This window comes from Vidua macroura, chromosome 24, assembly GCF_024509145.1.
Source record: "Vidua macroura isolate BioBank_ID:100142 chromosome 24, ASM2450914v1, whole genome shotgun sequence".
NCBI lineage: Eukaryota > Metazoa > Chordata > Aves > Passeriformes > Viduidae > Vidua > Vidua macroura.
The window spans coordinates 4,359,209-4,381,494 of NC_071594.1; the positions used below are offsets into that span (position 1 = coordinate 4,359,209).

General features: G+C 54.9%; 1 protein-coding gene across 1 annotated transcript; it reads right to left on the reverse strand.

Moving 5' to 3' along the window:
• Positions 1-58: 58 nt before the first annotated feature.
• On the reverse strand, positions 59-21,879 carry MFSD4A (major facilitator superfamily domain containing 4A). Its single transcript, XM_053997963.1, has 10 exons — positions 21,425-21,879; positions 15,058-15,256; positions 14,414-14,653; positions 8,321-8,489; positions 5,887-6,002; positions 4,908-5,081; positions 3,478-3,625; positions 2,707-2,777; positions 2,429-2,549; positions 59-1,258 (listed from the first exon to the last, which is right to left on the reverse strand). The coding sequence occupies exons 1-10, from the start codon at positions 21,877-21,879 to the stop codon at positions 1,194-1,196; spliced, it is 1,758 nt and encodes a 585-aa protein (XP_053853938.1). The 3' UTR covers positions 59-1,193.
• Between the last annotated feature and the right edge of the window lie 407 nt (positions 21,880-22,286).

Below are 22,286 nucleotides of genomic sequence, written 5' to 3' on the forward strand. Positions count from 1 at the left end.
TTTATGAGTTTCAAAACTGAGAACTGGAGGTGTTGGAATGAGTGAAGTCAGGGAGCAATTAGCAATCAATCACCTTTAATTAAACACTGCTTTATATACACACGTACATATGTACATCACATACAGCAGTTCAAGCAAGGAGTTGCATCCACAGCCACTCCTGGCAGGAGGAGCTTGACATTCCCCAAAATTCCAGTCCTTTCCTGGTGGCTGGGACAGGCCATGCGTGGGCTGTGGGAGTACCTTACACAAGGCACCTGGATGAGGAGATTGCACAGGTGAAGCAGCTGGAGCCTGGCTCCCAAAAAAACAACAACAACAACAACAAAAAAAATCCCTTCTCTCTTGGAGCTTGGCTTGGAAGTTGGAAATAAAACCAACATTAAAATAAGACACTGCAGCTGGAGCAGCTCGAGGAGTGACTTAAAGCAAAACGAACCAGCACAGCTCATTCTTGACTTAAAAAAAAAAAAAAACAGAGAAACCCCGCCCAAAAAAAGAAAAAAAAAATTAAAAAAAGCAAAAGATTAATTAAAATCATTTCAGAGGCCTGAGCATGCTGAGTAAGACACTGTTTAGAGTGTGGAATATACAGGAATTAAGTGTGCAAATAAGAGACAGGCCCTGCTACCTGTGTGCACCTGGGGGGCTCTGCCACTGTGGGACTTCTCCACTTTGGAAGGATCAAGGGAGGTGACACAGAATTGGTCACAAAAATAAATTAAAACCCAGGATTGTGCTGCAAATTCGAGGGGGTTCCTGTGCACCACAGGCCAGAAATAAAATCTGTTCAATGCAGCGACCGAGCCAGGACACATTCAGTCTTGGATGAGGAACAGAGAGCAGCTTTTCCTTCCCACCCTCTGTCCTGAGCAGGTAAAAAAAGTTCATTTGCAGGAGGAAAAAAAGTTCATTTGCAGGAGGAAAAAAAGTTCATTTGCAGGAGGAACTGCTGTGCAAACATCCCTGCTTTTAGTCCCAGGATCAGGCTGGCACTCGCAGGATTTTTGGCACAACCCCCCGTGCTCAGCTCGACATTTTGGGCTTGATTTCCTCGATTCTGCCTTACCCCACCTACTGTGCTTTTGATTGCAGAGAACTTGCATGATTCAGTTCATTAAATGTGAAATCACCCTGGGGAGGAATGCTTAATTGGGGCTGGGTTTATTGCTTGTGCAGAGCTGGGCCCTCCCTCAGCGCTGGTACTGCCCCGTGTCCTCGGGCACTGCTGCTTTCTCAGGGGAGGCCTCGTCCAGCTCTGCAAAAGATTCATTCAACATTTCACCTCAGTGGACACTTTTATTAACATTAAAGGGGATGGGTGTGAGGTTTTCCCCTCAGGAATGTTGTTATTCCATCACCCCGCCACATCCCCACCATGTCCAGGCCTTCCCTGGGCACCTCCAGGGATGGGGGCTCCACCTTCCAGGGCACTTCCAATGTTTAACAACCCTTTCCATGAGGAAATTCCTGCTGGTGTCCACCCTGAGCCTCCCCAGCACAGCCCGAGGCCGTTCCCTCTCCTCCTGTCCCTGTTCCCTGGGATAAGATCCCAAATCCCCCCCGGCTGTCCCCTCCTGGCAGGGAGTTGTGCAGAGCCAGAAATTCCCCCTGAGCCTCCTTTTCTCCAGGCTGAGCCCCTTCCCAGCTCCCTCAGGACTCTCCAGACCCTTCCCAGCTCCCTCAGGCCTCTCCAGACCCTTCTCAGCTCCCTCAGGACTCTCCAGACCCTTCCCAGCTCCCTCAGGACTCTCCAAAACCTTCCCAGCTCCTCAGGATTCTCTAAACCCTTTTCAATTCCCTCAGGATTCTCCAAACCCTTCCCATCTCCCTCAGGACTCTCCAGACCCTTCCCAGCTCCCTCAGGATTCTCCAAACCCTTTCCCAGCTCCCTCAGGACTCTCCAGTCCCTTCCCCATCTCCATTCCTTTCCCAGCCTCTCAAACTGGGGGCCCAGAACCGAGCCCAGCCCTCGAGGTCTGACCCCACCAGTGCCCAGCACAGCCCAAGCCACACCTGGACGGTTTTTTTTGCCTGCCCCACTCTGCTCCTTTTGTATAAAAACAACCAGCAGCTCCAGACCGAGGTGATAACTCAAAAATCCTTTATCAGTGAGGCTTTTTCCAGAGCCTGACAGCTGCCCTTGGATGGCAGCCCTGCTTATTCCCTGGATTTCAGCCAGGGAACAGCCCAGGGAAGCTGGTGCTGTCTGTGATTCCTGCTTTTTTCCCTGCCTTCTCCAGCAGAAAAGAAAGCAAACCCTGAGCTGTGGCTGCCAAGGCTTTGTGGGCAAGACAAAGCAGGAAAAGGAGAGAGGAAGCAGCAGTAAAATAAACATTTCCTTGCATTTTGCTGGAATCTCTGGAGTGAGGCTGGTGCTGCTCTTGCTCCCATCCCAAAGCAGGGCTCGGGGCTGGGGCTCCCTTACCTGGGCAGGGCTTGGGGTACATCCTGTGGAAAAACACCAGCAGGGCGTAGAAGGTGAAGGCCAAGCATCCAAAGATCATCCCACAGACCAGGAAACTGTAGCTGCCCCGATCGTGGATAATCTGCAGTGGGATGGGAAATTAAAAAAGGGATCAGACATCACTCAGGTTCCTGGTGGATCATCAGGGTGATAACCCAGGGCTCAGGCAGTGCCCAGAAGTAGAACTGACTCAAAATTTCCAAGTTTATTTTGGGTTTTGCCACCTCCTGGCTACTCACCGAGCCCACCAGCAGCTGCAGCACCATCTCTCCAATGCCAGCTCCTGTCACCAGCACGGTGGTGGCACAACCTGCAAGGAAACAGGGCAAGGGGTGGTGGCAGCAGGGCTGGCACAGCCAGCAGGGCCACCCTGTGTGCTCCTTTAAAGCTTTTCCGTGGATCTCACCACACAAAAGTCACGATGTATATTCCCACTTAATGCTGAAAATGCCTCTGCAGACCTGCAGTAGTGCAGAAAGGCAGAAGTAAAAAAAAAAGTAAAAAAAAGTAAAAAAGTAAAGTAAAAAAAAAAAAGTAAAAGTAAAGTAAAAAAAAAGTAAAATAAAAGTTAAAAAACTAAAAGTAAAGTAAAAAGTAAAGTAAAGAAAAATCAAAAGTTGAAGTAAAAATATTTCAATCTGCTGTCACCTGTCTGTGCTGGCAGAGCTGATGGTGCCTCTTGCTGGAAAGGTTTTTGTTTTTCTGTCTCACTGCCCTCGAGACAGAGGCTGGCAGGGGAGCTGCCCGGGCTCTGGGCTTCCCAGCTCTGGTGATGTTTTCAGAACCATCTCCCTCCAAAGCAACTCCTGCCACTCCCTGAGCTCCCCACACCAAGGCTGGATCCCTGCCCGGGCTCTTTATTCATGAGCAAAACACAGAACTGGACACTTCCCTGCAACAATCCTGCTGTAAAAGCAAACCTGAACTTCCAGGCCTCTTGAGGGAGGAGGGAAGGAGCTGAAAGAAAGAGGATGGGATGTGAAAATGCACCTGGTTGAATGGCAGCTCACCTTTGTACTGCAGGATGTCCTCGGTGTAGGCCAGCATGCTGGGGAAGGTGCTGCTGAGGAACAGCCCCAGGGATGCCGTGCCCACAAACAGGAAAACCACGCTGGAGGAGAAAATCAGGAGCAGCAGGAAGGTGATGAGGACCCCGACCTGCGAGCAGCACCCACAAAAATCAGTCAGAAAAAATGCTGAGTGCGACAGGGTCTAGAGTTTGGTCTCAATAGGAAATATTCTGGGAGAGAAAAGGCAAAAAGGCATTTTTTTTTAATGGGAAATAGTCTGGAAGCAAAAATATGCTGAGGAAAAAAAAAAAATCAGTCTTTGAGAAACTGAATGGCCAAAGAAAATCCATCTGGCTTTAAAGAATTTGCTGATTTTCATTATGTAATTTGGTAACTGAGTCTTAATTTCATTATGTAGAAACTTAAGGTTTTATTGGAAAAATATACTTTTAAATATAATAGTACCTTCCACAATATTTACATGTCTTAATCACTAATAATTCTTTATTCTGCTGAGTAAGACTGAAGTCACTCTCAATAACTGCTCAGAAAGCAGCCACAGCATTAAAGCCAAAGAGACAACTGCATTTAAATCAACTTTCCCTCGCCTCTGGCTTGTAGGGCAAATAACCAAAAACTCCAGGAAAAGCCCGAGTGATCCAGGGCAGAGTCAGCAGAGGGAGCTCTGATATCCCAGCTCAGGAGAAATTTGGATCCTAAAGAAGCCGAATTCGAGCTGGAATTTGTTACGATGATGCTGCAATGACTCCAGGAGCTGCTGGATCCTACAGCAGCTCCCAGCACTGCACAGGGCCAGTGTCAGCCAGGAGGATTTTTACTCAGAGCACCCCAAAATCTTCTCTCCTGTTAGATGGGTATTATAACACACTGTAATGTGCTATATTATCAAAATATAGCCACCAAGTCACTTCTGGTTTAAATAAATTGGAAGTTAACTGCCTGCTCGTGCTTTTTCTCTTTGTAAGAAGCGGGATTGGGATCATCCCCTCCCTGTTTTCTGTCATGTCCTCACACAGATCTTCCTTACACATCCCAGAAGGATTCCTGCCCCTTTCCCAAGGTGTTTTATTGACTTCAGCAAGCTTTGCCAGCTGCTGCAGCCGAAGCAGAGAATTTACAGTGTGACCTGCTTTCCCTTTCCCGTGGCTATCCCAGGAATTTATTTCCCCGTGGACGAAGCAGTCACGGTGTAAGGTCAATAAAATGGGCACTTTTTTAGTGCCAGCTCTCCCTGGTGCTTTCCCAGCTGAGGAGCAGGCTCAGGAAAGCTGGGCAATCAGATTTTAAATCGTGGCTACCTGGAGGGCACCTTGCCCACCCTACCTGTGCAAACCGCCCAGGCCTGAGAGGAGCTGAGGCTCCAAACCCCATCCACCAAGAGGCACTAAAGGAATTAACCCCATCCTTACCACGTTGATGAAGACCATGGTGGCTGGCTTCATCCTGTAGGACACGGGGATGGAGATGAGCCTGCCCAGGGTGATGAAGCCCCAGAAGAGGCTGGGCAGGTACCCGGCCACCTTGTGCACCACGGCCAGCGGCTCCTCCACGGCGTAGCTGTACACGAAGCCCGAGTACTCTCCCTGCAGGAAAAACCTCCCTGTCACATCCCCCTGGGGGCTTCAGGCTCCTCTGTCCCTCAGCTGTTCGTGGTGGAGAGCCTGTGCATGGTGGAAGGGTTTGCAGATCCACCAGCAGCAGGATGTGGGGTTTAGTCTGTCCTAAAAGGGCAAAGCTCCGCAGCTGTTCCAGGGAAAAGCCCAGCGTGCAGAGATCCTCCCTCCCCGAGGGGCTGCCCTGCCCTCTGGGAGTTCCACACTCTCCAAACATCACATTTAGAGCTCAGGGTTGCTTATCCCTGGAGATGGAGAGCTTGGGAAATTCCCATGCCTGTCTAACCCCTCTCACCATTAACCCCTGAGGTACTGTAAATGCAGGTGAACCCAGTGGGAGGAAATGCTGATGTCTGACTCCAGCTCAGAAGGCTGAATGATTTCTTTATTATAACTATGCTATAATACATGAATAAACTATTTAAAGGAGATACTAAAACTACAAACCTACTTGTTCTAAGTACCAAATCTAACAAACAACTTGTGACCCTCTCTGAGAGTGCAGCCACAGGTGGGTTGGATTGGCCACCAGGCTCAAACAATCCTCACCAGAATCCAACCAAGCAATCACCCCAGGTAAACAATTCTCCAAACACATTCCACGTGGGGAAAAACAAGGAGCAGAAATAGAAATTGTTTTCTCTTTCTTCTCTCTGTGCTCCTCTATGAAAAATCCTGAGAGAGAGAAGAATGTGCCTGCCACACTGAGGAGCCCCTGGGGGTGTCACAGGGGTCTGGAAGGAAAAAATCCAGAGATTTGGGCAACTGAATTCACCACGATCCCGTCGGTCATGAAGAGAACCAGAGCCCCGGTGATGTGCACGGCGAAGTAGGTGAAGGAAACCCCTCGGAAGTTCTTGCTTTGGCAGCAGCTGAACAAATCCTCGTGACCTGGTGGAGAACAATGCAAAGCAAACCTGACCAGAACGTCCCCCCGGGGCTGGGTGGCTGCCAGCCCTCAGTGGGGTTTGGTTTGTGGGACAGCTGCAGGACAGACCCCAGCAGGACCCCGAATGTGGGGCACTGCTGAGCTCAGGGGGCTCCACCTCACCTTCACCTTCCTGTAGGCTTCCAGAAGGAAATGGGGATGGGTATGGGGTCGGCCCCCAGCCTGGGATCCTGGATCTCCACAGCCTGGGATCCTGGTTCTTTGGGGTACCTGCTGCCCACACCCCCAGGGATCCTGGGCTCTCCACACCCCAAAACCCTGGGCTCTCCACACCCCAAAACCCTGGGCTCTCCTCACCCCAAAATCCTGGGCTCTTCACACCCCCAGGGATCCTGGGCTCTCCTCACCCCAAAACCCTGGGCTCTCCTCACCCCAAAATCCTGGGCTCTCCACACCCCAAAACCCTGGGCTCTCCTCACCCCAAAACCCTGGGCTCTCCACACCCCAAAACCCTGGGCTCTCCTCACCCCAAAATCCTGGGCTCTTCACACCCCCAGGGATCCTGGGCTCTCCTCACCCCAAAACCCTGGGCTCTCCTCACCCCAAAATCCTGGGCTCTCCACACCCCAAAACCCTGGGCTCTCCTCACCCCAAAACCCTGGGCTCTCCACACCCCAAAACCCTGGGCTCTCCACCCCCCCCAGTGATCCTGGGCTCTCCTGCCACTTCTCTAACTGCAGCTGCTCATGCTCCTTTTCCCATTTTGGGGCTCCCCACTTCTGGCCCTGCTCTGACAGGCAATCAAAACACAGCCTTGGCACTCATGGCCCAAATCCCCTCATCCCTGGAGCCGCCCCACGGGGAGCCCTGCCCGGGAGAGCTCCCATTCCTTGGATAAGGGATATTGCACCCAACAAGGCACCTTTGGGAATGGGGGATGCACACAGAGCTTGGCATCACCCCTGATGCACCTCACCACCTCACCACATCTCAGCACCTCCTGACCTTGAAGAATTCCCTGAAATCCCCTTTTATTGCCCAGGGGCAAAGCCATCTTTCCAGGAATAACACGGAACACTCCCCATAGTCCTAAACCTTATTTACTTCTGAGATTCACTGTTTACCCAAAGAATTGACTGTGACACGTCTCTCCTGGCTAGGAAAGAACAATGTCACCATTGTCCCCAAGACAGGGTGCAGCCATGAGGTCAAGAGCAAACTATTGCTGGATTTCACTTTCCCCCTCAAACAAGGGAGGGGAAATTTGTTATTTCTTATTCCTTTCCTATAAAAATCAGCGTCTGCAGCACAATGACCACTTTTAAACTCTGAATAATCAGTAAGAAATGTGACCCAAAACCAGGAGGGGGTGAAGGGGCACAACTGCCACGTGTCCCTAAAGGGTTGGAGGGCCCAGGGTTGGCTTTAGGATGGCTCAGAGGAACATGGAATGGAGAAACACGGCCTGGAGGCCTCATTGGGGTTGGGACACCTGTCGGAGTCCAGGACACCCCTCTGGCTGCCCTGGCTGTCTCCAGACCCTGGCAGGGGGCTCGGGGACCTTGGCAAGAAGTCAAAAACACCTGTGGCTTCGATTTTAGCCTGTAAAAAAAGCTGTCAATTTTGTATGAGGAATTATAAGCCACAGGGGTTTGAGTAGTGTGATATTTGAATTAACACAGGGTGGAAAAGAATTTTGGAGCTTTTTAGAATATAATTCAGGGGGTCAAGATGGAGGAATTTGGGTGTGTCCTGGCCTTCATTTCTTTCTTGTCCTCCATGTCTTGCTGTGATGGTGACACTTTTCTGTCGGTTCAAGGTAGAGATTCGCTGTCTAACACGGATGATGGGAATTGATAATAAATTGTAAACATACACCACATAGCTTTGAGTACATAAGGTAGGAGCCGCCCGAGGCAGAATGCCACGGCCTCCTTGCTAGCCAGAGCTCAGCAGGTCAGAGAAAGAATGTTTAGATAAGGAGAAATAAACAACCCTGAAAGCGCAATCGGACGCAGTCCAGGCTCCTTCTTTGGCTGCAGGGCCAGGAGGAAAAGACTCTTTATGATCTCGGGGTCACCCTGACCTTCAGAACCCCGAGAAATCTACAGCTACCAACCTCTGTTCAAGACTCCATCTAATTTGAGGGCAATTGGGCACCAAATGGATTGTTTGGGTATTCCTGGATGGGATCCCTGCGCACACCTTGCACACTTTGTGTCCTCCTCGGACAGCAGTGCTGGATCTCCCGTTACGCCCAGGCACGCTCACATATGGCTTTTTCTCCCCAAAACCCATACGAGAGGCGTCTCCAGCTCACCTGCAGCTGGCTGGGGCCTCGGGCCAGCGGTGGAGAGCTCGTCCTTGTCCCCGGGCCGTGTCTCCAGGGCCAGCTCGTCAGCTGACAGCAGCGGGTGGCTGCTGCCGTTGAAGCAGGGGACCATCCGCTCCTTGTAGAGCAGGAAGAACACAGCGATGGGCACCGGCAGCTGGGGAGGGGACAGAGGGGTGGGTGAGCACCTGAACATCCCAAAACAACCCCAAAACCACAGCCCAGCTCCCCCAGCAGCAGCGTTTTGAATTGCTGGGCTCAGGTTCCACAGGGGAGGTCCCTGAAGGGAATTTTGAGAGCAAGGAGAGATGGGGATGGGACAAGGAGATGCTGAGGGAGGGATGGAGGCTGGGTGGGATAGGGGAGGGGAAAATTGGGAGAAAAGTCTCCTGATCTGCTGGGGCATCCCCAGCCAGTCCCAGGTTCCAGCATTCACCTGGAAATGGGCACAGGGACCCCGAGACAAAGCTCCCAAAGTGCCAGCCCTACAAACCCCAAACGTTCTGGTGTCCAACCCTGGGCTGCTGCTGCCCAAAGAGTGGAGCCCCGGAGCAGCTGCTGCCTGTGGGAGCGGAGCAGTTGGAATTCTGCAGGAGGGAAGAGGGAGCTGCTCCCAGCCCCATTAGCAGGGATTGCTCAGCACCTCCTGAGAGAGCAGCCCGTGGTTCCCAGGCCAACAGGGACGGCCCAGTGACCTCCGGCAGCCCCTTGGCACAGCAGAGCAGGGAGGGTCCAGCCACAGCTCTGAGCTCCTCTGTGCATCCAGGGATGCTCCAGCACGCCACGGTCCCACCACAATTCCCACAGCCCCACCCCACATCCCCCCTGCACCCATGGGGCAGCAGGACCCCCGGCACGGTGATCCCATGGGATGAGCCCGCTCCCAGCACACACCCACGACTCCGTGGTGCCTCCAATTCCACAGGGAATGGCTCTTTTTTTTTTTTTTTTTCCTTTGCTTTTTTTTTCTTTTTTTGGTGAGGAAACAGAGGGGAGCGGGCGAAGCTCTCCCGTCTCCTCCCAGCACAGCCCAGCGGTGTTTACACTGCAACCAACTGGGGGAGAAAGCCAGGAAATCCTAAGTGACAGCTCATTCCCTTGTTTTCTACATGTCTGGGAGCAAGTGTGAGCTCCAGCTCCAAATTTCCTGCCTTTTGTTGGCTCGTGGCATGATTTAAATGTATGGAGAATTCCCCCCCGCACCTCCCTCACACCCCGCCCCTCGCGCCTGAATTCATTTATGAGGCTTGCATTGTTCTGGGAACAATGGGAATAGGAACAGTGAGTTCGGTCCCATGGAAGAAAAATGCATTTGCTTGATAGTTCTGATCCTTCCGGAGGTCAGGACCAGATTTCATTCTTCTGAATTGCAGATTTAGCAAAAATATTGCCCACCCCCCCCCGCTCAGAGGGCCTGGCTGTGCAGATAACGGCCCTGGGCACTCCCAGCCTCGAGGACGAGGACCCAGTTTGGGATTCCCCAATTCCCAGTCCCACTCTGGGCGTATCCCTGGCCCCCAGTTTGGGATTCCCCAATTCCCAGCCTTGAGGACGAGGACCCAATTTGGGATTCCCCAATTCCCACTCCGGGTGTATCCCTGGCCCCCAGTTTGGGATTCCCCAATTCCCAGTCCCACTCTGGGCGTATCCCTGGCCCCCAGTTTGGGATTCCCCAATTCCCACTCTGGGCGTATCCCTGGCCCCCAGTTTGGGATTCCCCAATTCCCACTCTGGGCATATCCCTGGCCCCCAGTTTGGGATTCCCCAATTCCCACTCTGGGCATATCCCTGGCCCCCAGTTTGGGATTCCCCAATTCCCACTCCGGGTGTATCCCTGGCCCCCAGTTTGGGATTCCCCAATTCCCAGTCCCACTCTGGGTGTATCCCTGGCCCCCCAGTTTGGGATTCCCCAATTCCCAGCCTTGAGGATGAGGACCCAGTTTGGGATTCCCCAATTCCCAGTCCCACTGTGGGGTTTTCCCTGCTCTCCACACCCTCACCTTTGAATCCAGCAGGTCCTTTTTGATTTAACCAGGCTGGGACATTTTTAGAAGGTCCCACCCATGGCTGTGGCCACCCCATCCCATCCCTGACCATCCCTCCTGGACAGCCAGATTTGGGTGCCATTTTCTCCCAGAATTCCTTCCCTGGATATTTTTTGGGTTTTTTTTTTTTTTTTTTTGTTTTTTTTTTTTTTTGTTTTTTTTTGTTTTTGTTTTGTTTTGTTTTGTTTTGTTTTTTGTTTGGTTTTTTTTATTTTGGTTTTTTTTGGGGGGGTTTTTTTTGGTTTTTTTTTTTTGGCAGGAAGATTTTCTTTTCCCAAGGGAAAAAGGGACACCAGAGCATTCCCCTCCAGGAGCCAAGGGCCAACCAGAACCCCCAATTCCCAGCACCCAACACTTCCCAAATTCCAAATTCCCAGAGCTGCTCCCTCCCTCACCTGGCAGCTTTTACCCATCCTCAAAACCTCCACAAGCTGCTGCATCCCCCAGCTCAGCGTGGGGATATTCCAGCTCCTTCCTTCCCTCCCGCTGCTATTTCTGTCTGTTCCCCCCAGGAATCCGGGATCCTTCCCTGCCATTGTATCCCAGGCTCCTCTAGAGCACAATGCAGTGTCCCACACTTCCCCTGGGAAAGCACCTTCCTGACAAACACCTCCCTCTCCAAGGAGCATTTCCCTGACTTCCAGCCCCTCACAACGGGCTGGGTGATGAAATTTCCCTTCTGTGGGAGAGCTGAACTCTAAAATATGGGGGTTTTGTTCCAAAATCGGGATGAAAAGGCAAAAAATTTTGCTCGCCGAGTGAAAGATTTTGGCTGGGAGCGATCCAAGCGCTTTGTTTTGATTGTGCTGAGCTGCTTCATTTTCCCAAAGCAAACCCATTTTGCTTCAAGAAGCGTCGGCACAGCTCCGCTGTCAGCTCGGCACAGAGCGCTTGTGCCAGAGTCAGATTGAGACATTTCCACCCTAAACAAATGCAAGAGCTCAAAATGAATCATTTCAGCTCGTGCCTTGTCAGAATCCACACAAAAAGCGGGCTGGAAATGTGGGATTTGGCCATTTTAGAACCAAGCTGCTGCTCCTGGTTTCCATTTCTGTTGTTAACTCTTTTCATTCACCCTGGAGGTTTAAAAACCCCTTCCCATCAGCTTCCTCTGCTGTTTCCACCTGGAAAAGGGTCAGCACTTTGGAGCTGAGCTGCTCCCAGCACCTCCAGCAGGTTGGGGTGGTTAAAATAAAAAAATAAAGTAAGATAAAATAAAATAAAATAAAATAAAAATAAAATAAAATAAGATAAAAAATAAAATAAGATAAAAAATAAAATAAGATAAAATAAAAATCAAATAAGATAAAATCAAATAAGATAAAAATAAAATAAGATATAAAATAAAAATAAAGTAAAATAAAGTAAAATAAAATAAATAAAATAAATAAAATAAAGTAAAATAAAATAAAAGAAAATATAAAATAAAATAAAATAAAATAAAATAAAATAAAATAAAATAAAATAAAATAAAATAAAATAAAAATCGGTTCCCTCCATGAGGATTTGGGAAAGGCAATCACAGCTTGGCTCGGGAGCTGAGCACATCCAACTCCCCACTGTGTGTTTGTTATTTAACCTTTATCCCAAAACCTATCAGTCTCCCAGCCTCCCTTCCACGCTCCTGGTGTTCCTCCACCGCCTGTGGGAACCCTGGGAATTCTGTATTCCACCCAGCCAGCCAGCCGTGCGTGCAGCACTCGTGTCCTGATGCACAAACCCACAGCCCAGGGTGCCACCCTACCCCAAATCCCCTGGGGACACTGCAGGGGACAGAGAGGGCTCTGGAAATTCCCATGGGTGCTCCCGAAATCAGACACAGCATGGGGCTCAAAGCAGAAAGGAACGGCTTTGCTCAGGGGTCCTGAAAAGCACATTTCCCGTGGCACAGAGCTGGAGGTGATTAAAGCTGCCCCTCCTCCCAGGCTGTGCCTTTTTTGGGTAACTCCACCCAGAAACTCATCCCAGCACCTGCCCGAGCTGCTCCCACCCTGGAAACCCCTGGATGGGGGAAAATGGGAATTAAACAGAATTTAAATCACGTTTTAATAATTTAACCAATGGAGAGAGCGCAAGGAAAGGAAGGGCAGCTCCCTTGGCCTGGTGCTGGTGGAGGGGTGGCAAACCAAGGGCTGCTTTGGTGGCCAGGGGCAGGACAGGGGGAATGTGCACATCCTCGGGCTCTGAGAGCTGAACGCCAGGGGGAAGGAGCTGCCAGGCAGGGTCACCTGTCGGAACCCAAGGTGTCCCTCAGACACTCTTGGATGTTCTGGGCCCAGGGCAGAAGCCTCTGAGACCCTGGCAGGCGGCCAGGGACCCCTGTGGTCTTGAGCTTGACCCATGGAACAATTTACCAACCTTGCAGGAAGAACAAGAAATCACAAAAGTTTAGATATTATAATAGAAGTAGTCACAAGGTGAAAGGTAGGATTTTTGAGTGCTGTACAGGGGGGTTTTAGGCCTTGTACAGGGGGGTCTGAGGTTTGTACATGGGGGTCAGAGGTTCTAAGATGGAGGGATTTGGGCGTGCCCTGTCCTCCTTCTTTCTTCTTCCTATTCTCCATGTTCTTGGTGGTATTGGCACTCACAGATTGGTTTAGAGTAGAAAGTCACTGTTCAGCATAGGTAGTAGGCATTGGGAAAAAACTATAAACACCTAATACGTAATGTGTGATATAAAAGATGGCACCCTCCCTTCGGGGAGGAGAGAGGGGGACAGCCAGAGACGGGGACAGCCAGAGACGGGGACAGACAGAGTCAGGGACAATGTCAGGGAGTCTGTGTGCCCTGAGATTATTGCAATAAACTGCCTTGAGACCGGACGACTGAAGACTACTGAGTCTTTCTTTGAAGGCACGGGTTGGAGGAGAGACTTTACCACCATCCGGAGTCACCCAAATCCGGGGAAGACTCCGGCAGTCACCCATTTTACTGCTCCTCAGGTGGGCAAAAGGGACGCCAGGTCCCTCACGTGCCCTCAAAGGAAGGACTTTTACACCTGCTGCGACCTCCGGGGAAAATAAGAACTGGAGAGAGGCCCTGGCCACTTCTGTCCATCATCCCGGTCACTGATGGGCACTTGCCTGGGAATATCCCTGCAAATCCCCTCCTGCCAGGCCATCCCCAGCTGAGCCTAAAATCCATCCTAAACCTGCCTGGGGCGGTGAGGGCCCCTCAGTGCCACAGCCAGGCCTTCCAGGGGTGGTGATGCCACCCTCCCAGTGCCCAGCCACCCTTTCTGGGAAGAAATTCCTCCTGAAGTCCATCCTAAACCTGCCTGGGGCGGTGAGAGCCCCTCAGTGCCACAGCCAGGCCTTCCAGGGGTGGTGATGCCACCTTCCCAATGAAGGAAAAGCTCAGGATGTGAGCAGAGTTTGCTGGTCCAGCTCGTGCCTGGGAGGTGCTGGAGGTACCAACTGCTCCCAGAGAGCTGGGACAAACCCCAGAATCGATGCCAGCACGCCCAGCAGGGAAGTGCCCCGATGAAAACGGGATTTGGCAACACATGACCCTTTCCCTGCGTCTCACCCCATTACCAGGACCCCCCAAACACCACAAACCCCACTGTGGTGAGCACATTTTTTTTCCTCTCTTAAGATTTTTTTTTATAGGAGAGTATAGAAGAAAAAAAAAAAAAAAAGAGAAAACTATTTTTATTTTTCCTCTTTGTTTTTTTTTCATGTGGAATGTGTTTGGAGAATTGTTTACTTGGGGTGATTACTTGATTAGATTCTGGTGAGGATTGTTTGAGCCTGATGGCAAATCAGATCCACCTGTGGCTGGACTCTCAAAAAGGTCACGAGTTGTGAGCGGGTTAGATTTGGTAATTAGAACAAGTAGGTTTGTAGTTTTAGTATCTCCTTTAAGTAGTATATTATTGTATTATAGCATAGTTATAATAAAGAAATCATTCAGCCTTCTAAACTAGAGTCAAACATCGTAATTTCTTCCCACCGGGTTCTCCTGCATTTCCAACACCCCACAGATCCACGGGGCCGGGGTGATCCCAGCTGGGTGTCCCGGCCGCAGCACTTACGTTGATGAGGGCCATGATCCAGAAGGCGTAGGAGACCCGCGTCACCACCATGCCCTTCATGGGCAGGTCGTAGTGGGACAGGTTGCCCGGGTGGTGTGGCACCAGGGACTTGCGGATGTGCGGGAGGTTGCTGGAGGCGTTGGCCGTGCCGTTGGCCAGGATGCAGTTGGTGTCCGACAGGAAGGGGTCGGCGATCAGGGGGCTCAGCAGCGCCCCGAAACCCACGAAGAAGTGCAGGGCCTGCAGGAGGTGACACACTGGAGCAGGAGGGTGGCAGAGCCCCCCAGCTCCTCCTCCTCCTTGGAATCACAGAATTAATTAAGTTGGAAAAGACTTCTGAGGTGATCGAGTCCAACCTGTGACCTGACACCACTCTGTCACCAGACCTCGGTGCCACTTTCCTCAAACACCTCCGGGGGTGGTGATGCCACCCTCCCAATGCCCAGTCACCTTTCCTGGGAAGAAATTCCTCCTGAAGTCCATCACAAACCACCCCAGGGCGGTGAGGGCCCCTCAGTGCCACAGCCAGGCTTTCCAGGAATGGTGATGCCACCCTCCCAGTGCCCAGCCACCCTTTCTGGGACGAAATTCCTCCTGAAGTCCATCCTAAAGCTGCCTGGGGGGGTCGAGGACCCCGCTCTCACCTGCAGGAAGATGGCAGAGTCCTTCTGGTAGATCTTGACCAGCTGCATGTTGGAGATGGTGTCGATGCAGCCCATGGCCAGCCCGGCCACGGCCATGACCACGGCCAGCAGCACCACGTTGTGGCACAGCGGGATGATGGCGAACACCAGCGAGATGGCCAGGGACGAGGCGAACAGGGCCAGCAGGGACTGGGCCAGCCTGGGGAGGGGAGAGGCAGGACAGAATCAGGGCCACCACCAGAGCAGCACTCACGTGTGGGAAATGGATTTACAGCGTGCTGTGGCTAAAGCTGATAAACCAAGAACTTATGGTGCATGGTAATTAGGAAATAGCTTCTGACTGTGATGGCGTGAATTATAACATCTGTATTGTCCCATCCTTCTCATGAGACTGAAAATGGAATGAAAGTTTTCAAAACACCTCTCAGTTACCCCACCTCTAGGTCAGAAGAAGATATAATCCAACAGCCACACTGTTCCCTGCCCTGGGAATTGCTGCTCTAGCAGCTCCAGATTTTCAGGTGAGAGGAGGGACATGTTCCACAGCCCAGCGTCACCCACCCCGGGGCACTGCCACCTCCTGCCTGGAGGGCGATGCCTCCGAGAGGCAGAGGAGAGGAGCAACCATCCCTCCAAAGCAGAATAACAACCTGTCCTTGCTACAGGGGCATGGAAAAGGATGTGGGGCTGGGCAGGTGAGGCCACATCCTGACTTTGAGCAGCTCCAGGGCGTTTCTCCTGCAGAGCTGGTGGCAATCCCAGGGCTGGTGGCATTCCCAGGGCTGGTGGCAATCCCAGGGCTGGTGGCAATCCCAGGGCTGCCTGGATGTGCTGTCCTGCTCCCAGGGAGTGCAGGGGAGCCTCTGCACCTCCCTCTGCATGCCCTGTGCCCTGTTCTGGCAGCACCATCCCTGCTGCCCAGGAGCAGCCCGAGGGCCGGGAGGTGTCCCCTCCCAGGAATGGGATCTGTCCTCTCCCAGGGCCGGGATCTGTCCCCTCCCAGGAATGGGATCTGTCCCCTCCCAGGGATGGGATCTGTCCTCTCCCAGGGCCAGGATCTGTCCTCTCCAAGGGCCGGGATCTGTCCCCTCCCAGGCATGGGATCTGTCCTCTCCCAGGGCCAGGATCTGTCCCCTCCCAGGAATGGGATCTGTCCCCTCCCAGGAATGGGATCTGTCCCCTCCAAGGGATGGGATCTGTCCCCTCCCGGCTCTGGCAGTGAACAGCTCTCGGGCTGGCACTGCTCGGCCCCGGGGCTGCCAAGAGGGAAGGCAGGAAGGAAGGCAGGAAGGAAGGAGGGAAGGAGGGAAGCAGGAGCAGAGAGCGAAGCACTGGAACGAGCAGAGAGATGGGGCTGGAGCGGCGCAGCGGACAGCGAGTGGCACCGGCAGGTCCCCGAGTGGCACCGAGGTGGTGGCAGTGGGTAATTAGCAGTAATTGGGGGATGTGGGGCTGAGCAGCGCCCAGCAAGGAACCCCCCCCGCCCCCATCCCTGCTCCACACCCCCAGCCAGGCTGGAGAAGGCTCTGAGGAGGAGGAGGAGGAGGAGGAGGGTGGAGCTGCCAACCCTCGCGCCCTGCCAGGGCAGCCTGGCCATGGTCATGTCACTGCCCCTGGCCCTGTCACTGCCCTGGCCTTGTCACTTGTCCTGGCCCTGTCACCACCCCTGGCCCTGTCACTGCCCCGAGCCTGGCACTTGTCCTGGCCCTGTCGCTGCCCCTGGGCCTGTCCCTGGCCCTGGCCCTGTCACTGCCCCGAGCCTGGCACTTGTCCTGGCCCTGTCGCTGCCCCTGGGCCTGTCCCTGGCCCTGGCCCTGTCACTGCCCCGAGCCTGGCACTTTACCTGGCCCTGTTCCTGGCCCTGTCACTGCCCCTGGCCCTGTCGCTGCCCTGGCCTTGTCACTTGTCCTGGCCCTGTCGCTGCCTCTGGCCTGTCATTTGTCCTGGCCATGTCACTGCCCTGGGCCTGTCCCTGGCCCTGTCACTGCCCTGGTCCATCTGCAGCCCCACAGTGACCTGGCTCTCCAGGTCCTGCTCACTGCTCCCGCTGGAGCAAATGGGCCAAGGGAACCTCCTGCCCCTCTCCTGCCCCTCTCCTGCCCCTCTCCTGCCCCTCTCCTGCCCCTCTCCTGCCTCTCCTGCACCTCTCAGTCCCTCTGGCCGTGCCAGAGCCTCCCGGTGCCCGGCCCAGCCCAGGGCAGGAGCAGACAATATTTTCCAAGCCGTGACTACTGATGGTCCTCTGACAGCAGAGCCGTGGGATTTCTGGGGGAGGGAAGGAGGGAGGGAGGGAGGGAGGGAGCCGGGCGAGATGTGCACAGTCACGGCAGGAAAAGCGCCTGGCAAATGAGAGAGGAGCAGCTCCGAGCCTGGAGAGCCGAGGCTGCTCCCTCCAGGGTGCAGAGCAGCGGGGAGAGAGGCAGAGGCACCGGAGCTGGGGAATCCGAGGCCGGGAGCGATGGGGAAACCTCCCAGAGCATCCCCAAAACGCCTCCTCTGCAGAACCCCCCTGCCTGGCTGGGGAGCAGAGTCATCACCAGTGAAACACTGATCTGGGGGGATGTTATGTCCTTAACGAGCATTAAAAATGTCTCCCCGGGTAAAAATTCCTGCCTCCAGCCATGGGTTAACGACACAATTTCACCCCCTGCAAGTGCCACCAGCCCAGGCTGGCACCCAGCCCTGCTGGCCCTGGCACGAGGGGGGACCAAGGAATTGCTGCTGCCAGTGCCAGGCCCCCAGGTGCAGTTGGGGGACTCAGCTCAGCACCCAGGGATGATTTCCTGAGACACAAAACCCTTGGGAAGCACCCAAAATGAGGCACCCCGGGAGTTCAGCCTGTCCTGACGATGCCAAACCCCTCCAAAGGGCTGGAAAAGCAGCCCTGATGTCACAGCCTGGGCTCTGCGTCCCCAGCACAGCTCTGGCACAGCCCGGGGCAGGCTCCACTCCAGCAGGGTGTGAAAGGAGCCTTGCAATGTCCCAAATTTCATTTCAGAGCACCCGGAGCAGGTCCTGGCCCATGAGAGGTTGGGGCTGATCTCCATAGGGTCAGGGTGGCCAATTCCAGAGCCAATCCTGCAGCCCCAGCCAGCAAAGCTTCCCCTGCCCCTCCCACAGGGATTTAGGAACCCCCACCTCCCGTTCCCGTTGCAGCAGGATCTCTTCAGCTCCCAGCACAGGTTGTGTTTTTTTCCCCCACCTCAGGGAACGTTTTCCAAACCGCTCACATCAAGAGGAAAAACGATAATCAGGCCAGCTCAGACTTGCAAAACTGATCTTTAGAAACCCAAAGCCCCGAGGGGACAAGGTGAGGATGTGGAGGAGGCGAGGATTATCCCACAGCAGCCTCCAGGTCCCCTTGTCTCCTGCAGGGAGCAGGGCCAGCCTCGGGGAGTTCTGTGTCCCCAAGGGGCTCATCCTGTGCTGCTCTCTGAGCAGCAAAAGGTGGCAGTGACAAGTGAAGTGTCCTGAGAGCTCCAGAAACCTCCAGGAGATGGGAATCCGGGGGCAGGGACAGAGCAGGGCCGTCCCTGGGGGTTGGTGACACACACAGGGGCTGTGAAAGGAGAATAAAAGGGTCCCATCTCCTCAGCCCTGCAGGAATGGGGTGGATCGCACCGACAGGAGCCTGCCCACGGCTCCAGCACAGCTCCAGTTTCCCCAGTGCCCTCCTCGTCTCTGCCCACACCACTGGGATCAGCCCAGGGCTGCCCCAAACCCTGGGAGCAAAAGCAAATTTTCAACAAGACACAAAAATGCCGTTTTTGAATTTAAAAAATCCCAGCACCAATCTGGGGCGCTCTGGTGCTTCTGCCAGCAGCGCGTGCAGGATTTAACCTCACAGCTCAAGCCTGAAGTGCAACAGAATGGGGAAGGGAAGTGAAATGCAGGTGCACCGAGCTCTCCCCTGGAGCTGGCAGTGCCAGGAGTGGGCATTTCCCCAAAATTTCACCTCCCCCTCGTGTGTCTGAGCCCAGGTTGGTTATCCCAGCTCTCCATCCCATCTCCATCGCTGCCCCTGCTTCCCACACCCCATCAGGGGCTCCTGGGAATCTTCTCCAGCTGATTCCAGGCAAGAGGAGTCCTCGGGGTGCTCAGAGGAGCTCAGGGGTCCTTTTGGGGGCTCTCCTGGAGCCCCCCCGGCAGCAGCAGGGACTGAGGGGGGCTCCAACCCCAGCCCCAGGGATGCAACCCCCTGGGAACAGCTGCGGGTCCTGGGGCAGAGCTCCTCACACAGCCCAGCAAACCCCAGGGGTGTCCCCGGGGAGGGACCTGAGAGCTCAAACCCCATTTCCTGGGGGGGCTGCTCCCCCAGCCCTGCCTCTGCACCCCCAAAAGCTCAGGCAAGGGAGCAGCTGCAATCCCAGGACTGCAGGACAGAGCAGCAGCGTCGTTCCTCCATCCCTTGGCAGTGGCAAACTTTGTGTTTCCTTGAAATCCCGCACGAGGGGGAGTTCTGGAGCTGGGCCGTGCTGAAGGGACAGACCAGCACTAAAATCCCTCCTCCAGAGCTCCAGGAGCAGGGAGCAGCACCCAGCAGCTTCTCTGGGGACAGGAGAACCTGGGTTCAGGTGCCACCACCCATTCCTGCCCCAGACCCAGCACTGCTGTCCCTCGCGGGTCACCCAGACCGATTTAATCCAAAGGAAGCAGCAAAATCTGCGTCCCTCAGGCACCAGGAGCCACACTCAGCTCGCAGCCAGACTCCAGGGATGCTCCACAGCAGCTTTCCATCTCCTAAGTGGAAAAGATGACCTGTCCAGTGCTCCTCCCGAGCGGCACCGAGGCCCTGAGGGCAGCGTAATTTGATTTATAAAGCCTTGGCAGGACAGCTCAGTCCATCCATCCCTGAAGAAGGGATTGTACTGGAGCTCCTGGAGCCTGAACAATTATTATTCCCACACATTTGGAGGCTGCAAGGCTCTGAGTAACCTCCCCACAACACTCACAAGCTCCAAATATCCCAAATATTCCCTCCTGCCTGCCTGGCAGGGCTGTCAATCCCCAGTGGGGCTCACAGGCACTTCACAAATCCCTTTTTCTCCAAAATCCCAAGCACATCCTGGTCCACCACCAGCACCAAGCACGCTCTTTCCCCACAAAGCGCAGCTGCGGAGTTCAAAGTTTGGGAATCTCCAAGCACGAAAGCCCCGACGGGTTTTGTGCAGCCAAGAGCCGGAGCTTTGGGAAGGAGCTGGCAGCAGGAATTCTGCATTTCCCTTCCCTGCTCCTCCAGGCATATGCGAGGCAGCCCGGGGGCTGGCAGAGGCTCTGCTGCTGACCCAGCACTGCCGGCGCTGTGGCAGCTGAGGTCCCCACGTGCTGTCCCCAGTCCCCCACTTGTCCCCTCCTCCCCGAGGGACCGGGACAGCTCCACGTCCCACGGTGGCGATTCACAGGTGCTCCAACACCTTCGGGCTCCCCTCAGTCCGCAGCGAGCGGCTTTCAACGAGGTTTTTAAAGGATTCCTGGGGAGTTCTCCCGAGGATTCCCGGGGATTTCTCCCGTCTCAGCCCCACTCGCGGCGCGTGGATCACACACACACGGAGGTGACACGTTACATCACCGCCCCGAGGATCGGTGACAACGTAAATAATCAGCTGATGCCCGGAGCTGTCACCGAGCCCCAAATCAAACGCCTCCCTGGCAATCCTCAGCCTTGAGCCAGCCTGGGTTATTTATTTGCAACACATCCTGGACACGAGGCTCGCTGCCAATCGCTGTTTGGGTCTCTCTTGGGGCCCCTCAAGGTCCCCGCTGACCCCCCCGAGCCCCCGGCCCGGTGTCCCCCCCTCCTCCTCAGCCACACCACGAGGACCACTCGCATCCCTCCACGTGTTCGCCCAAACTCCTGGAAAACGCGGCGCTGCCACCATTTCCGACGCCGAGGTTATTCAAACGCACTTCCAAAAATATTCTTGGGCGATAAACAACCAAGGTTAAGGAAAAAAAAAAAAAAAAAAAACAACCAAAAAAATAACAAAACAAAACCCTCGCGGGAAGTTCTGGCTGGAACTTCACGCTGAGGCTGTCGCTGCGCGGAGCTCCAGGGAGCGGCGGCTCCTCTCCAAGGGGATGGAACCGCACCGGGAGCCGAGCGGTGCTGCCGAGGCAGGGAAACCCCCTCCCCTCCGAGGCCGAGAGGGCTGCGGACCCTCCGTGACGCCCCCCGCGCTCGCTTCCACTCGGGAATGGTTTTCCCACGCAGCATCCCGGCCCGGCTCAGCCCCTCTGGCCCGGCTCAGCCCCTCGAGCCCGGCTCGGGGCGGCCGGCGCTGCCCACCCGCGATCCGGGCTAAGGGAGGGGGGTCTGCGGGCAGCTGAACCCCCCGAGGGAGGCGCGCTGAGTTTGCCAGGCTCTTACGTCCTCTTGAAGACCCCTCCGAGGCAGCTGCCGAGCAGGAGGCAGAACTGCTGCGAGAAGAAAACCCAGGTGATCTGCGAGAGCGAGCTCTGGGTCTGGCAGCGCAGGTCCAGCAGCGTGGGCCCCAGGAAGGCGATGCAGAGGCCGAAGCTGAAGAAGACGCTCCAGTAGGTGAGGGTGGGCTGCAGGTTCCTCCGGAACCGCGCCGACACCCGCTCGTCCCACCACATCCTGCGCGGCGGCGGCGGCGCGGGGCGGCCCCGCTGCTGGAGCTCCGGCGCTGGGCTCCGGCCCCGCCGCCGCCCCGCTGCCGTGCCCGGCCCCGCTCCTCCTTTGCGGGATGTGGCTCCCGATCCCGCCGCGCCGGGCGCTGGCTCCGCCTCCGGGGCCGGGCGGAGCGGGGCCCCTCTCCATCCCCGCCGCCCCCGGAGCCGCCCCGCCGGACCCCGGCGCATCCCTCGGGCGCTGAAAGCAGCGTGCTGTGTCCCCCCTCCTCCTCCTCCTCACCCTCATCCTCCTCATCTGCTTCCCTCCCAGTTCCCCCCCCCACGGGGGGGGTCGCATCATCCTCCCAAAAGTGGGGCGACCCCTCTGCGCGGTCCGTGCCCGCCCCCCCCGGCATTAAAGCACAGCCACGGCGGCTACACCCGATGGAACAGAGCACAGCCGAGGCAGGAAATCCAGAATTCCTCTTTTTTTTTTTTTTTTTTCCTGCTGCCAGCCCTCCCCGCGGTCCCCCGTGGCCGTGAAGAGGTGCCACCGTGCCAGACAAACGCAATTAAAGTTGCCCCTTCCCCGGGTAAGCAGCACAAGCTGCCTTGGGGCGGGGGGAGGGCGCGGGTTTTAAAGCCGGGGCGGTTGA

Bases quoted from the DNA above. Each gene is read 5' to 3' on its own strand.
- MFSD4A (XM_053997963.1), bottom strand. From the start codon at position 21,879: ATGCGCCGGGGTCCGGCGGGGCGGCTCCGGGGGCGGCGGGGATGGAGA. The intron at 8,490-14,413 runs GTAAGTGCTGCG...TCCCCTCCCCAG, and splicing joins GGATCATGGCCCTCATCAAC to CTGCCGGTGCCCATCGCTGT. The intron at 2,778-3,477 runs GTGAGCTGCCAT...GTTTCCTTGCAG, and splicing joins GGACATCCTGCAGTACAAAG to GTTGTGCCACCACCGTGCTG.